This window comes from Piliocolobus tephrosceles, chromosome 21 (assembly GCF_002776525.5).
Source record: "Piliocolobus tephrosceles isolate RC106 chromosome 21, ASM277652v3, whole genome shotgun sequence".
Taxonomy (NCBI): domain Eukaryota; kingdom Metazoa; phylum Chordata; class Mammalia; order Primates; family Cercopithecidae; genus Piliocolobus; species Piliocolobus tephrosceles.
Window position 1 is genome coordinate 41,778,707 of NC_045454.1, and position 14,827 is coordinate 41,793,533.

Here is a 14,827-nt window from a genome sequence, read left to right on the forward strand (position 1 = left end):
ACAAACAAACAAAAAAATAAATAAAAAATAACAAAAATACAAAAATTAGCCAAGCGTGGTGGTGCACGCCTGTAATCCCAGCTACTTGGGAGGCTGAGGCAAGAGAATTGCTTGAACCCAGTAAGAGAGGCAGCAGTGAGCCAAGATGGCACCACTGCACTCCAGCCTGGGTGACAGAGCAAATCTCAAAAAAGAGAAATAAAAGTCAACAAAGGGGACCATTTCCTCCCTCAGGGCCCTTGTCAGAAATCACATCACCTCTTCAGGGGTCCGGGAAAGAGGAAACCAGGCATCAAAGGGGAACTGGGAAAATGTCCAGCCCCGTGCTGGTGTGTCCATCCAAGAAAAGAAAAGTATGGTTATCCCGACTCACGAGTCCTCACAATGACTTAGAGGTACCCATTTCACAGAGAAACAGAGAGAGGCTCAGGAGGGGGCAGTTGGAGGACACAGGACACAGAAACAAGGCGTGTGCCGCACCTGTGAGGCAGCTCCTCATGTCCTTGGCCAGCAGCATGCCGTCCGGGCAGGCGCAGGTAAACTTGGGCGACTGGGGGTTGATCTGTGGGGCAGGGAGGCACAGATACTGGCAGCCGCCATTGCTCAGCGTGGTCCTCTCACACCAGTTCACTCCTGGGGCAGAAGAAGCGGAGTCAGGGCAGGAACGAGATCATCAGACTAGAAGATTCCAGAAATTTCCAGAACATTCCAGAGTTTCCACAAGGAGGTTTCAAGGTGGGGGGTGGGGCTAACCCACGCTTACCTCTTGGCTGGGTGAGGTTGTGGAAGAGGACCATATCCTCTGGGGACAGTAGGTTTTCGGCCAACAAATTGACGTCGGAACCTGTGAGGCGGTTGGCACTGAAAATGGCTTCGTTGATGATATCTGTCCAAAATACTTTGTCCTAAACAGGCAGCAAAGAAGATGACAAATCCCATTAAACACTGGGATGAGACACAGGCCACCCTTTCTCCACAACTAGTTTTTTTGTTTGTTTGTTTGCTTTTTGAGACAGAGTTTCACTCTTGTTACCCAGGCTGGAGTACAGTGGCCCAATCTCGGCTCAATGCAACCTCCACCTCCCGGGTTCAAACGATTCTCCTGCTTCAGCCTCCCGAGTAACTGGGATTATGAGCACATGCCACCACACCTGGCTAATTTTTTGTATTTTTAGTAGAGATGGGATTTCACCATGTTGGCCAGGCTGGATTCAAACTCCTGACCTCAGGCTATCCACCTGCCTCGGTCTCCCAAAGTGCTGGGATTACAGGCATGAGCCACCATGCCTCACCCACAGCTAGCCTTTTTTTTTTGTTTTTGAGACTAAGTCTTGCTCTGTCACCCAGGCTGGAGTGCAGTGGCACAATTTCGGCTCACTGCAATCTTAGCCTCCCAGGTTCAAGCGGCTCTCCTGCCTCAGCCTCCCGAGTAGCTGGGATTACAGGCATGTGCCACCACACCTGGCTATTTTTTGTATTTTTAGTAGAGATGGGGTTTTACCATGTTGGCCTGGCCAGTCTCGAACTCCTGACCTCATGATCCATCTCCCTCGACCTCCCAAAGTGCTGGGATTACAGGCGTAAGCCACCATGCCTGGCCCACAACTAGTTTTTAATTGTGGTAAAAATATACATAACATAAAATGTACCATCTCAGCTATTTGTAAGTGCATAGTTCAATGGCCTTAAGCAGATTCACACTGTTTTGCAAGTATCACCATCACCACCATCCATTTCCAGAACTTTTTTCTTTTCTTTTTCTTTTTTTTTTCCAGACAGAGTCCCACTCCGTCGCCCAGGCTGGAGTGCAGTGGCCACAATCTCAGCTCACTGCAGCTTCCACTTCCTGGGGTCAAGCAATTCTCACGCCTCGGTCTCTCGAGAACCTGGGATTACAGGTGCCACCACACCTGGCTACTTTTTGTATTTTTTTGTAGAGACAGGGTTTCATCATGTTGGCCAGGCTGGTCTCGCACTCCTGGACTCAAGTGATCCTCCTGCCTCAGCCTCCCAAAGTTCTGGGATTATAGGCGCAGGTTGCCGTGCCCAGTTTAAACCTCTTTTCTTTATAAATTACCCAGCCTCAGCTATTCCTTTACTAAAATGCAAATGGACGAACACACCCGGGAGGACTCCACTTTTGGCTCTTGGTAATCATGCTGCCAGGAACGTGGGGTTATATAAAATAATGCCATTTCCTTAGAGCAGGTTTCCCCGCCGTGGCTCTATCTAGGGCCGGCTACTTCCCTGTTCTGGGCGTTCAGCGACGTCACTGGCCTCTACCCACTACATGCCAACAGTCTTCCCCGTCGACTTGTGATAACCAAAACATCTCTAGAAATTGCCAGATGTGCCCTGAGAGCCAAGATCACACGTGACCGAGGATCACTGCCTTTCACCGCTCTCAGTAAAAAGAATACAAAGCACCAGGCGGTGGCTCACGCCTGTAATCCCAGCACTTTGGGAGGCCAAGGCAGGCGGATCACCTGAGGTCGGGAGTTCGAGACCAGCCTGGGCCAACATGGAGAAATCCTGTCTCTACTAAAAATACAAAATTAGCCGGGCATGGTGGTCCATGCCTATAATCCCAGCTATTGGGCAGCCTGAGACAGGAGAATCGCTTGAACCTGGGAGGTGGAGGTTGCGGTGAGCTGAGATCACACCATTGCACTCCAGCCTGGGCAACAAGAGCAAAACTCCGTCTCAAAAAAAAAATAGAAAGAAAATAGAAATAACTCAGGTCTAAGACCTCCCCCTAGTCACGATCAGTTTTCCGCATTCGTCTTGGCTTGAGTGATCTACACAGTCTGTGTCTATCTGCCATCTAAGTACTTGCATCTCGTACGTAAGCCGTACCTCAAAGATGGCCAAGGAGAAGGGGTGGGCCAGCCTCTTTTCGTCCTCCAAGACGGTCTTCCGGTTGCCCCCGTTGACGTCGATGCTTGAGATGGAGTGAAGTTTAGAGTCAACCCAGTAGAGGCGGCCACTGGGGAAATCTAGAACACGCAAGTGGATAAGGAGAGGTCACGTGCGGATACCAGTCCCAGAGGGGCCTGTGGGCCTGGCCACGCTGATCCGGGCAGGAAGAACCCCCCAGGGACCCGGCAGAGAAGTACCTGGAGAGGCAGCTCCAACCATGTGTGAGCCTGAACCCCTCCCCTGTGACGCCGTCTCCAACCGGCAGGTAGGGGAGCTGCAGGTCAGAAAAACTTCAGGGAGGCTGGGTTTGGCGGCCCACGCCTATCATCTTAGCCGTTTGGAAGACGGAGGTGGGAGGGACGCTTGCACCCTGGAGTTTGAGACCAGCCAGGCCAACATAACAAGACTTTGTCCCTTCCCAAAACTAAAATAAAATTAGTCTGCGTGGTGGCACGTGTCTGTAGTCTCAGCTACTCAGGAGGGTGAGGCAGGAGGATCACTTGAGTCTGGGAGGTGGAGGCTGCAGTGAGCTACGATTGCGCCACTGCACTCCAGCCTGGGTGACAGACCAAGACCTCATCTCAAAAAAAGAAAAAACAAGCCGGGCGCGGTGGCTCAAGCCTGTAATCCCAGCACTTTGGGAGGCCGAGACGGGCGGATCACGAGGTCAGGAGATTGAGACCATCCTGGCTAACACGGTGAAACCCCGTCTCTACTAAAAATACAAAAAAAACTAGCCGGGCGAAGCGGCAGGCGCTTGTAGTCCCAGCTACTCGGGAGGCTGAGGCAGGAGAATGGCGTAAATTCGGGAGGCAGAGCTTGCAGTGAGCTGAGATCCGGCCACTGCACTCCAGCCCGGGTGACAGAGCGAGACTCCACCTCAAAAAAAAAAAAAAACAAAGAAAATAAAGAGGGACACCTTCAGGGAGCAGCTTGGGCTTGTCCCAGAGCCACCTGGCGACCCCGTCCGTCCTTCAGCCTGTGCCCGGCCCTGGCTGGGACAGCCGTCCTGCGAACATACCTAGGGTGATGCCATTGGGCCACTGAATGTTCTCGGTCACCAGCGAGTAGATGTCCACACCGTTCAGGCCCCCTTTCTTGATCTTGGCGGGAGTTCCCCAGTCAGTCCAGTACATGAAGCTGGTGGGAGGGCAGAGAATAGCTGTGAGGCTGGAGGGTGGGGGCGGATCCCAGCCAACACGTGCAACGAATTCTGGCAGAAACAGCCAGGCTCAGGCTTGGGAAATAGCCCTGCTGGGAACCCCAAACTCCAAATATGGTTTGTTTGGGGTTTTTTTGAAACAGAGTCTGTCTCTGTCTCCCAGGCTGGAGTTCTGTGGCACAATCTCGGCTCGCTGCGACCTCCACCTTCCAGGTTCAAGCGATTCTCCTGCCTCAGCCTCCGGAGTAGCTGGGATTTCAGGCAAGCACCACCACACCTGGCTACACTTTTGTATTTTTAGGAGAGGCGGGGTTTCACACGCTGGCCAGGCCCAGGAGGCTGAAATCAGAGGATCGTTTGAGCCCAGGAAGCTGAGGCTACAGTGAGCTATGATCACACCACTGTACTCCAGCCTGGGTGGCAGACTGAGACGCTACCTCGAAAGAAAAAGAAAGGAAGAAACACAAGAACACAAGCCACGCACAATGACTCGCGTGGGCCACATGTACCCCACCCATTGTTCTGTGGCCACAGTGAGCATTGGCTTGTTTAAAAGAGATCCAGGGTTGGGTTGGGCATAGTGGCTCACACCTGTAATCCCTGCTCTTTGGGAGGCTGAGGTGGGCGGATTACTTGAGGCTAAGCATTCAAGACCAGCCTAGCCAACATGGTGAAACCCAGTCTCTACTGATAATACAAAATTAGCCAGGTGTGGTGGTGGATGCTTGTAATCCCAATTAGTTGGGAGGTTGAGGCAGGAGAATCACTTGAACCTGGGAGGTGGAGTCTGCAGTGAGCCAAGATCTTGCCACTGCAATCTAGCCTGGGTGACAGAGCAAGACTCTGCCTCAAAAAATAAAAAATAAAAAGGGGGCCGGGCGCAGTGGCTCCCGCCTGTAATCCCAACACTTTGAGAGGCCGAGGCGGGCGGATCACGAGGTCAGGAGATTGAGACCATCCTGGCTAACACAGTGAAACCCTGTCTCTACTAAAAATACAAAAAACTAGCCGGGCTTGGTGGCGGGTGCCTGTAGTCCCAGCTACTTGGGAGGCTGAGGCAGGAGAATGTCATGAACTTGGGAGGCGGAGCTTGCAGTGAGCCTAGGTCGGCCCACTGCACTCCAGCCTGGGCGACAGAGCAAGACTCTGTCTCAAAAAAAAATAAATAGGCCGGGCGCGGTGGCTCAAGCCTGTAATCCCAGCACTTTGGGAGGCCGAGACGGGCGGATCACGAGGTCAGGAGATCGAGACCATCCTGGCTAACACGGTGAAACCCCGTCTCTACTAAAAATACAAAACACTAGCCGGGCGAGGTGGCGGGCGCCTGTAGTCCCAGCTACTCCGGAGGCTGAGGCAGGAGAATGGCGTGAACCCAGAAGGCGGAGCTTGCAGTGAGCTGAGATCCGGCCACTGCACTCCAGCCTGGGCAACAGAGCGAGACTTCGTCTCAAAAAATAAATAAATAAATAAATAAAAATAAAAAGGGACACTGGCCCTAGCGGGCCCACCTTCACCCACAAGCAAGTTCTGTTCCATCTAAATGATGCTCTCTTCCCTGCTTTCCCTTCCGGACACCGAGTGTGCCTTCTCCAGTGATCTCTGCCCGAGACCGAATATTCACCTCTTGATGGCAGCTGTGAGGACAGTGTGCATCCCGGCTTGTCAGCGCCTCACTGAAACTGAGATGCCACCTCTCACGTGCTCAGGTGGCAGAGGTCACCTGACAGGTACAGAGTACGCCAGGCAGGTGGCAGAGGCGATGCTTCCTGCCAGGGGACAGAGGTCAGAGTGTCTTTGCCCCAGGAGCTGCTGAGTCAGCCACGGGCTTGGAAGATACCATTCTGGGGCCTAGCCACTAGCCACTAGCCACTAGCCACTAACCACTAACCGGTTCTTTTTTTATTAGTTTGTTTGAGACGGAGTCTCGCTCTGTCACCCAGGCTGGAGTGCAGCAGGGCTGTCTTGGCTCACCGCAACCTCCGCCTCCTGGGTTCAAATGATTCTCCCGCCTCAGCCTCCCGAGCAGCTGGGATTACAGGTGCTTGCCACCACACCCGGCTAATTTTTGTATTTTTAGTAGAGATGAGGTTTCACCATGTTGGTCAGGCTGGTCTTGAACTCTCGACCTCAGATGATCCACCCTCCTCAGCCTCCCAAAGTGCTGGGATTACAGACACTTTGAGCCACGATGCCCAGCCCACTAACCAGTTCCTGAAACCCCTTCCTGCTCCCTCCCTTCCCTCTGCATCCCTCAGCGTCGTGGATACACACCCATGAACAGGATCCACCACGATGGCCCTTGGCTTAGAGCCGTTCTCTCTGAATAACGTTTTCCTCTTCACACCCTTGGTATCCGCAACCGAGACAGTGCCCAGGACAGAGTCCGTCCAGTAGATGTTGCTGTGGATCCAGTCCACAGCCAGCCCGTCGGGGGCCTGGAGGTCCCTGCTGATGACGGTGTCGTAGGAGGAGACGCCGTGGGCTCTGTCAAGCTGGGTGCTGAGGCAGGAGGAGAGGAGGGCGTCAGGGCCAGGAGCCCTCGTCTCACCTGTGGGCCAAGGCTGCAGGCAGGGGCGACGCTCACCTGTAGATCATTCTCTGGGACAGGTCAGACCAGTAGATTCTATTGCTGGCCACCTCCGTGTCCAGAGCGACCACGTTCCTCAGGTTGGGGATGAGGCTGGTGTACTCACTCCGGTCCAGCGTCATCTTCCTGACCTCGTGCCGGTTGGTGAAGATGAGGTAGGCGATGGAGCCTGGGGACCCGGGGAGCAAGGTCAGGGGGGCAGAGGGAACCCAGCGATGGAACCAAGAGTGCCTCCCCATCCCCTCGTGTCACCCTGCAGGGTGCAGCTGAGCCAGAGGAGGCACCCAGAAAAACAGGGTGGAAAAGAACCTCCTGATGGTTACAGGCACAGTGGCGCCCACCTGCAATCCCAGCACTTTGGGAGGCCGAGGGAGGAGGATCACTTTTTCTGGGAGTGTAAGGCTAGCATGGGTAACACAATGAGACTTTATTGCCACAAAAAAAAAAAAAAAAAAATTAGGCCAGGCACGGTGGCTCAAGCCTGTAATCCCAACACTTTGGGAGGCTGAGGTGGGTGAATCACTTCATGTCAGGAGTTTGAGACCAGCCTGACCAACGTGGTGAAACCCCATCTCTACTAAACATACAAAAACTAGCCACATTTGGTAACGGGAACCTGTAATCCCAGATACTTGGAAGGGTGAGGCAGGAGAATTGCTTGAACCTGGGAGGTGGAGGTTGCAGTGAGCCAAGATTGTGCCACCACACTCCACATTCCAGCCTGGGTGACAGAGTGAGACTCTGTCCCAAAAAACAAAAACAAAAAAACACACAAAAAAACAAAAACAAATTACCCAGGCACGGTGGCACATGCCAGTAGTCCCAGCTACTCCAGAGGCTGAGGTAGCAGGATCACGTGAACCCAGGAGGTCAAGGCTGCAGTGAGCTACGATGGAGGCTGCACTGTACCACAGGCTGGAAGACAGAGCAAGACCCTGTCTCTAAAAAATAATAATAGCCAGGTGTGGTGTCTGTAATCCTAGCACTTTGGGAGGCCAAGGCAGGAGGATCACTTGGGTTCAGGAATTCAAGACTAACCTGGCCAACATGGTGAAACCCTGTCTTTACTAAAAATATGAAAATTAGCTGGGCATGGTGGCATGCACCTGAGGTCCTGGCTAGTCCGGAGGCCAACGTGGGAGGATCAGCCAATCCTCCTGGCCTCAAGTGATCCTCCCGCCTCAGCCTCCTGAGTAGCCTCAAGTGATCCTCCTGCCTCAGCCTCCAGAGTAGCCGGGACCACAGGTGTGCGGCACCACACCTGGCTCATTTTTCCTTCTTTAACCCCTTGAAATCACTCCCCAGGTTGTCCCTGAAAGGAAAGCCGGTTCCTGTTCCACCAGCAGGGCTGAGGGTTTCGTTAACTGGATATTCCTAGAAACCAGGATATATGCAGTCATCCCTGGCAAGCCCAAGCCCTAACGGGGCAGCGGACTCCCCTGCCAGAGCCCCTGGGAGCAAACAGCCTCCTGGCCAGGGGATATGAGTCTGTGCAAAGTTCAGATGATGAAACTGCTCACCGTTTCTGCCTGCAAGGGGTGAGGCCACCCCCACCTGCCGCCTTCCCATGCTCACCCACAGCCTTGCAGGCCTTGGTGTGGGGGTCCAGCTGGAAGCCTTCCTCACACTGGCACTTGTAGCTCCCCTCCAGGTTCACGCAGAGCTGGCTGCAGGTGTCGGGATCCTGACACTCATCGATATCTGGGAGGCAGAGAAAGAGGCTTGGTGGGGGGACTCCTCCCCAATGGCTGGAGACGGAGCAATGGGACCCAGGCCAAAACCCACACCTTCAAAGGCAGCCAGGGGACAGCCCGGCCTCTCGGGGGATGTAATCAAGGAAACAGCCACGTGTCATCCTCAGCCATGATGTGACCTCACCACTCACCACAGGAACCCAACCAAGAGTGTGAAGCTGTATCAGCTGAAATTTCTCTCTTTTTTTTTTTTTTTTGACGGAGTTTCACTCTTGTGGTCCAGGTTGGAGTGCAATGTCACAATCTCGGCTCACCGCAACTTCCACCTCCCAGATTCAAGTGATTCTCCTGCCTCAGCCTCCCGAGTAGCTGGGATTACAGGCGTGCGCCACCACGCCCAGCTAATTTTGTATTTTTAGTAGAGACGGGGTTTCTCCATGTTGGTCAGGCTGGTGTCGAACTCCCGACCTCAGGTGATCTGCCCGTCTCGGCCTCCCAAAGTGTTGGGATTACAGGCGTGAGCCACCGCGCCCGGCCTGAAATTTCTTAATTATTAATCCCCAGAGGCAAGAACGTCTGGTCAGTCAATGCTAGTTTTCCATGCCAGTGGAATCTCATGAAGCCCTACTAACTGCTTTCAGGCCTGCTTAACAGATGGGGAAACTGAGGCCTGAGGGGTTTAGTCGCCACGTCAGGAAGTGCAGAGGAGGCCCAGGGCTCAGTCCCACCCGGGAATCACCTTCGCATCTTCTCTGGGCCACCAGCTGGAAGCCGTCGGGACACACGCATTCGTAGCCGATCTTAAGGTCGTTGCAGACGTGGGAACAGCCACCGTTGTTGTCCAAGCATTCGTTGGTCCCTGCACAGGGCCAGGGGACACAGACTGGTCACTCTCAGTCCCCCACCCATCCCTTCGCTGCCAATCTTGGCTCACTACAACCTCCACCTCCCAGGTTCAAGTGATTCTCGTACCTCAGCCTCCCGAGTAGCTGGGACTACAGGCATGTGCCACCATGCCCGACTACTAATTTTTTTGTATTTTTTAGCAGAGACGGGGTTTCTCTCTCTCTTTCTCTTTTTTTTTTTTTTTAGATGGAGTTTCACTCTTGTCGCCCAGGCTGGAGTGCAATGGCACGATCTCGGTTCACTGCAACCTCTGCCTCCTGGGTTCAAGTGATTCTCCTGCCTCAGCCTCCCTAATAGCTGTGATTACAGGCACCCACCACCACAACCGGCTAAGTTTTTGTATTTTTACTAGAGATGGGGTTTCACCACCTTGGCCAGGCTGGTCTCGAATTCCTGACCTCAGGTGATCTGCCTGCCTCGGTCTCCTGAAGTTCTGGGATTACAGGCGTGAGCCACCACACTTGGTCCGTAAAATAAGCCAGCCAAAAAAGGAAAATGCTATCTGATTGCACTCGAAGGAGGTCCCTAGAGCCATCACATTCACAGAGACAGAAGGTAGAATGGTAGGTGCCAGGAGTTGGGGAGGGGATGGGGAGTGAGTGTTTCATGGGGACAGAGCTTCAGTTTGGGAAGATAAAAGATTTCTGGAGCCAGGCGCAGTGGCTCATGCCTGTAATCCCAGCACTTTGGGAGGCCGAGGTGGGAGCATCACTTGAGGTCAGGAGTTTGAGACCAGCCTGGCCAACATGATGAAACCCCGTCTCTACTACAAATTCAAAACTTAGCTACGCATGGTGGTGGGCACCTGTAGTCCCAGCTACTCAGGGGGCTTAGGCAGGAGAATCACTTGAACCTGGGAGGCGGAGGTTGCAGTGAACAGAGATCACACCACTGCACTCCAGCCTGGGTGACAGAGTGAGACTCCATCACAAAAAAAAATTTTTAAAAAGAGTTCTGGAGATGGTGGTTGTGATGCTGTACAACAGTGTGAATGTGCTAATGGCACAGAACTGTGCACTTACTAAGGTTTAAGGAGGTAAATTTTATATTACATGTTTTTTGCTGCAGTTTAAATATATGTATATAAAACAACAAAAGTCTGGGCACTGTAGCTCATGCCTGGAATCCCAGAACTTTGGGAGACCAAGGCGGGCAGATAGCTTGAGCCCAGGAGTTCAAGACGTGCATGAGCAAACATTTTTTTGTTTGAGGTGGACTCTCACTCCGTTGTTCAGGCTGGAGTGCGGTTGGTGCGACCTCGGCTCACTGCAACCTCCACTTCCTGCGTTCAAGCGATTCTCCTGCCTCAGCCTCCCGAGCAGCTGGGATTACAGACGCGCGCCACTACACCTGGCTAATTTTTTGTATTTTTAGTAGAGATGAGGTTTCACTATGTTAGCCAGGATGGTCTTGATCTCCTGACCTTGTGGTCTTCCCGCCTCAACCTCCCAAAGTACTGGGATTACAGCCGTGAACCATCCCACCAGGCCTAAAAATGGCTTTTCCATGTTTAAATACTTGAGAAGAAAAATAAAAATAAAAAGGGAAATCATTTTCTTGACACAAAACAGTGATATGGAATTCCAATTTCAGTGTCCATAAATAACGTTTTCTGGGCCCACAGCCACATGTATTGGTTTGCGTTCTGTGGGTGGTGGTGTTCACCCAACAGCCATGTTGGGAAACTGCACCAGAGACCGTATGGCCCACAGTGTCCAAAATATTTACATTTTTTAAAGATAGGGTCTCTTACTCTGTTGCCCAGATTAAAGTGTGTTGGTGTGATCACAGCTCACTACAGTCTGCAACTCCTGGGCCCAAGCGATCCTCCTTCCTCAACCTTCTGAGTAGCTGAGACTAAAGGAGTGTGCCACCGTGCCCAAGCCCTCTCTGGTATATGACAGAGAAAACTGCCCACTGTGTTCTCTGTACTGTACAGTTATCCTAATAGGGTCTTTCAGTATCCACCACAGAGGGTTGGTAAAAAAAACCTCACCTGGACAAGGTGGCTCACGCCTGTAATCCCAGCACTTCAGGAGGTGGGTGGATCACTTGAGGTCAGGAGTTCGAGACCAGCCTGGCCAACATGGTGATACCCCGTCTCTACTAAAAATACAGAAATTAGTACAGCACGGTGGCATTCACCTGTAATCCCAGCTACTTGGGAGGCTGAGGCAGGAGAATCGCTTGAACCCAGTAGGCGGAGCTTGCATGGAGCCACGATCACGCCATTGTGCTCTAGCCTGGGAGACGGTGCGAGACTGTCTCTAAAAAAAAGGAGCCTTTTGCACAGGGTGGGCAGAGTGGAGTTCCCAAAACCCTACAGCACTCATTTCTCAGTTCCATTCCTGGCTCCCCACGAACCCTGCAAGCCGCCTGCACCCTGAGACTCACCACACTCCTTGATGGGTTCATCTGACCAGTCCTGGCAGTCTCTAGCCATGTTGCAGACTTTGTCCAGGCTGATGCATTCGCCGCTGTGACACTTGAACTTGTTGGGCCCTTCGCAGAGTGTCACTGTGAGAGCCAGAGAGAGGAAGGAGGAAGGTCAGGTGTATCTGACCTGCAGTCTGCTTGGCACTCATTCATATAATAGTTTATTCACATAAGAACACATGCAAATGGATTCATTAAGAAAGCGCATCGGGCATGGTGGTTTGCGCCTGTAATCCCAACACTTTGGGAGGCCGAGGCAGGCAGATCGCTTGAGCCCAGGAGTTCCAGACCAGCCTGGGCAATATGGCAAAACTGCATCTCTACTAAAAATACAAAAAAATTAGGCCTGGGGTGGTGGCTCATACCTGTAATCCCAGCACTTTGGGAGACCGAGGCAAGTGGATCACCTGAGGACAGGAGTTCAAGACCAGCCTGGCCAACATGGTGTAACCCTGTCACTAATAAAAATACAAAAAATTAGCCTGGCATGGTGGCATATGCTTTTAATCTCAGCTACTCGGGAGGCTGAGGCAGGAGAATCACTGGAACCCCAGAGGCAGAGGCTGCCGTGAGCTGTGATTGCGCCACAGCACTCCAACCTGGGTGACAGAGCGAGGCTCCGTCTAAAAAAAAAGGAAGTGAGGCTCTGGGAAGTCAGGTCACTGGCCCACAGACACACAGCTGGTGCAGAGTTGACCAGGGAAGCACCCTCTGGTTTCACAAATCATTTGCAAGCAGCAAGGCACGGAGAATGGGGGATGGGAAAGCAGATGGCCAGCGCTCACCGTTAATGCAGCCAACTTCATCACTCATGTCCTTGCAGTCATATTCCCGGTCACACTGCCGGCTGCCATGGATGCAGGTTCCATCAGAGCACTGGAATTCGTCAGGGCGACAGGTGGCCACAGCTGAAAAACAGGACAGAGTGTGTTGATTTTCTCAAGAAGAGACAACCAGAGAAAAAGCAGGGCCTTTAGCCGGGTGCAGTGGCTCACACCTGGAATCCCAACAATTTTGGAGGCCAAGGCAGGAGGATCGCTTGAGCCCAGGAGTTCAAGACCAGTCTGGCCAACATAGGGAGACCCCTGTGTCTCTACAAAAAAATTGGTCAGGCTTAAGCCGGGCACGGTGGCTCACGCCTGTAATCCCAGCAGTTTGAGAGGGGGGCAGATCACAAGGTCAGGAGTTCGAGACCATCCTGGCCAACATAGTGAAACCCCATCTCTACTAAAAATACAAAAAATTAGCTGGGCGTGGTGGCACGTGCCTGTAATCCCAGGTACTTGGGAGGCTGAGGCAGAGAATTCGCTTGAATCCTGGAGGTGAAAGTTGCAGTGTGCTGAGATCATGCCATTGCACTCCAGCCCAGGTGACAGTGCGAGACTCTGTCTCAAAAAAAAAAAAAAAAAAAAATTGGCCAGGTTTGGTGGTGCAGCCTTAGTTTCAACTGCTTGAATTGCTTGGGAGGCTAAAGTGGGAGGATCGCTTGAGCCAAGGAGATCAAGGCCGCAATGAGCCATGATGGTGCCACTTTACTTCAGCCTGGGTGACAGAGCAAGACCCTGTCTCAAAAAAACAAAAAGAGGCTGGGTGCAGCAGTGCACGCCTGTAATCCCAGCACTTTGGGAGGCTGAGGCAGATGGATCATCTGAGGTCAAGAGTTTGCGACCAGCCTGACTACCATGGTGAAACCCCATCTCTACTAAATACAACAAAAATAGCTGGATGTGGTGGTGCATGCCTGTAATCCGAGCTACTTGGGAGGCTGAGACAGGAGAATCACTTATACCTGGGAAGCAGAGATTGCAGTGAGCCGAGATAGCGCCATTGCACTGCAGCCTGGGCAACAAGAGCGAAACTCCGTCTCAAAACAAAAACAAACAACAAAAAACAACCAGCACCTTCTAAACAGTGATTTCCCAATAAGCCAACAGGAACCATTGCCTGGGGCCTCATGGATGCAGGAAATTTAGAGATGAAAAAAATCACAGAGTGAGACTCCATCTCAAAAAAAAAAAAGAAAAAAACATGAAATGGGAACACTTTCTTGGCATGTTGTTCGAAATCCATTTCAGCACCTAAATCACCACAAGTCCCACACCCGGGGGAGCCCAGGGACAGGTGATAGGACGCCCCGCCCCTGGGCCCCGCCCCGCCCCGGGCCCCGCCCCGGGCCCCGCCCCTGTCCTTACGGCAGTTCTCCTCGTCAGACTTGTCCTTGCAGTCGGGGCCTCCGTCACAGCGCCAGCTGGAGTGGATGCACTCGCTACTTCGACAGTGGAACTCGAAGGCCGAGCAGGGGCCACTGTCCCTTTTGGGCACTTCAAGACCCTGACAGCGCTGAGGCCACTCATCCGAGCCATCTTCGCAGTCGGGGTCGTTGTCGCAGGCCCACAGCTGGGGGATGCAGTTGGAGCTGTTGCACTGGAAGCTGGCGGGGCCGCAGGTAAGCACCGGACAGGAGGCCTCGTCCGAGCCGTCCAAGCAGTCCCGGTCTGAGTCACAGACGAACTGCCGGTAGATGCATTTCCCATCGTGGCAGCGAAACTCGTCCTGGGAGCACGTCTTGGGGGCTGCGGGGATGGATGGGCTGTGACCACCGTCACCGTGAAGTCTCCCAACACTAGCCCATTCCATAGTCGGGGACGCTGCCACAGAAAGGCCAGGCGCCTGGAGAGGCGGGCTGGGGAGCAGTAACCACTGCCCTCTCAGTGCCTCAGTTTCCTCATCTGTACACATCTCCCAGCACTGCTCTGAGGACTGGTGCGTTAATAGGTGTAAAGCTGTTAAACTGAGAGCTGCAAGATCGTGGCACCATTTATAGAATTCCTGTCCTTATTTTGGGTTGAGTATCACTTGTCTAAAATGCTTGGGACCAGTGGTGCAGTGAGCTGAGACTGCACCACTGAACTCCAGCCTGGGCAATAGAGTGAGACTCGGTCTCAAAAAAAAAAAAAAAAAAAAAAAAAGGAGACAGTTGAGGGTAAAGAAACGCAGATTTATTCGAGAAAGTAGGATAATACCTTGCAAGAAAGCAATGAGCAGGTCAGCAAGAGAGGAGCTGACTGCCAGGAGACAAAGGCTTGCTGGGGATTTTTTTTTTTTTTTTTTTTTTTTTTTTTT

The 14,827-nt window shown here is 52.6% G+C and overlaps 1 protein-coding gene across 1 annotated transcript in view; it reads right to left on the minus strand.

Annotated features, from left to right (window-relative positions):
- The window catches only part of LDLR (low density lipoprotein receptor), a 49,695-nt gene that overhangs the window by 16,200 nt on the left and 18,668 nt on the right, over positions 1-14,827 (minus strand). Inside the window, exons 3-13 of the mRNA XM_031934724.1 lie at positions 13,897-14,277; positions 12,490-12,612; positions 11,663-11,785; positions 9,102-9,221; positions 8,244-8,369; positions 6,666-6,837; positions 6,353-6,580; positions 3,941-4,059; positions 2,857-2,996; positions 764-905; positions 384-633 (exon numbers count right to left, since the gene is read on the minus strand). Of these exons, the coding sequence (XP_031790584.1) occupies positions 384-633; positions 764-905; positions 2,857-2,996; positions 3,941-4,059; positions 6,353-6,580; positions 6,666-6,837; positions 8,244-8,369; positions 9,102-9,221; positions 11,663-11,785; positions 12,490-12,612; positions 13,897-14,277 (1,924 nt within the window). The remainder of the gene's footprint in view (positions 1-383; positions 634-763; positions 906-2,856; positions 2,997-3,940; positions 4,060-6,352; positions 6,581-6,665; positions 6,838-8,243; positions 8,370-9,101; positions 9,222-11,662; positions 11,786-12,489; positions 12,613-13,896; positions 14,278-14,827) is intronic.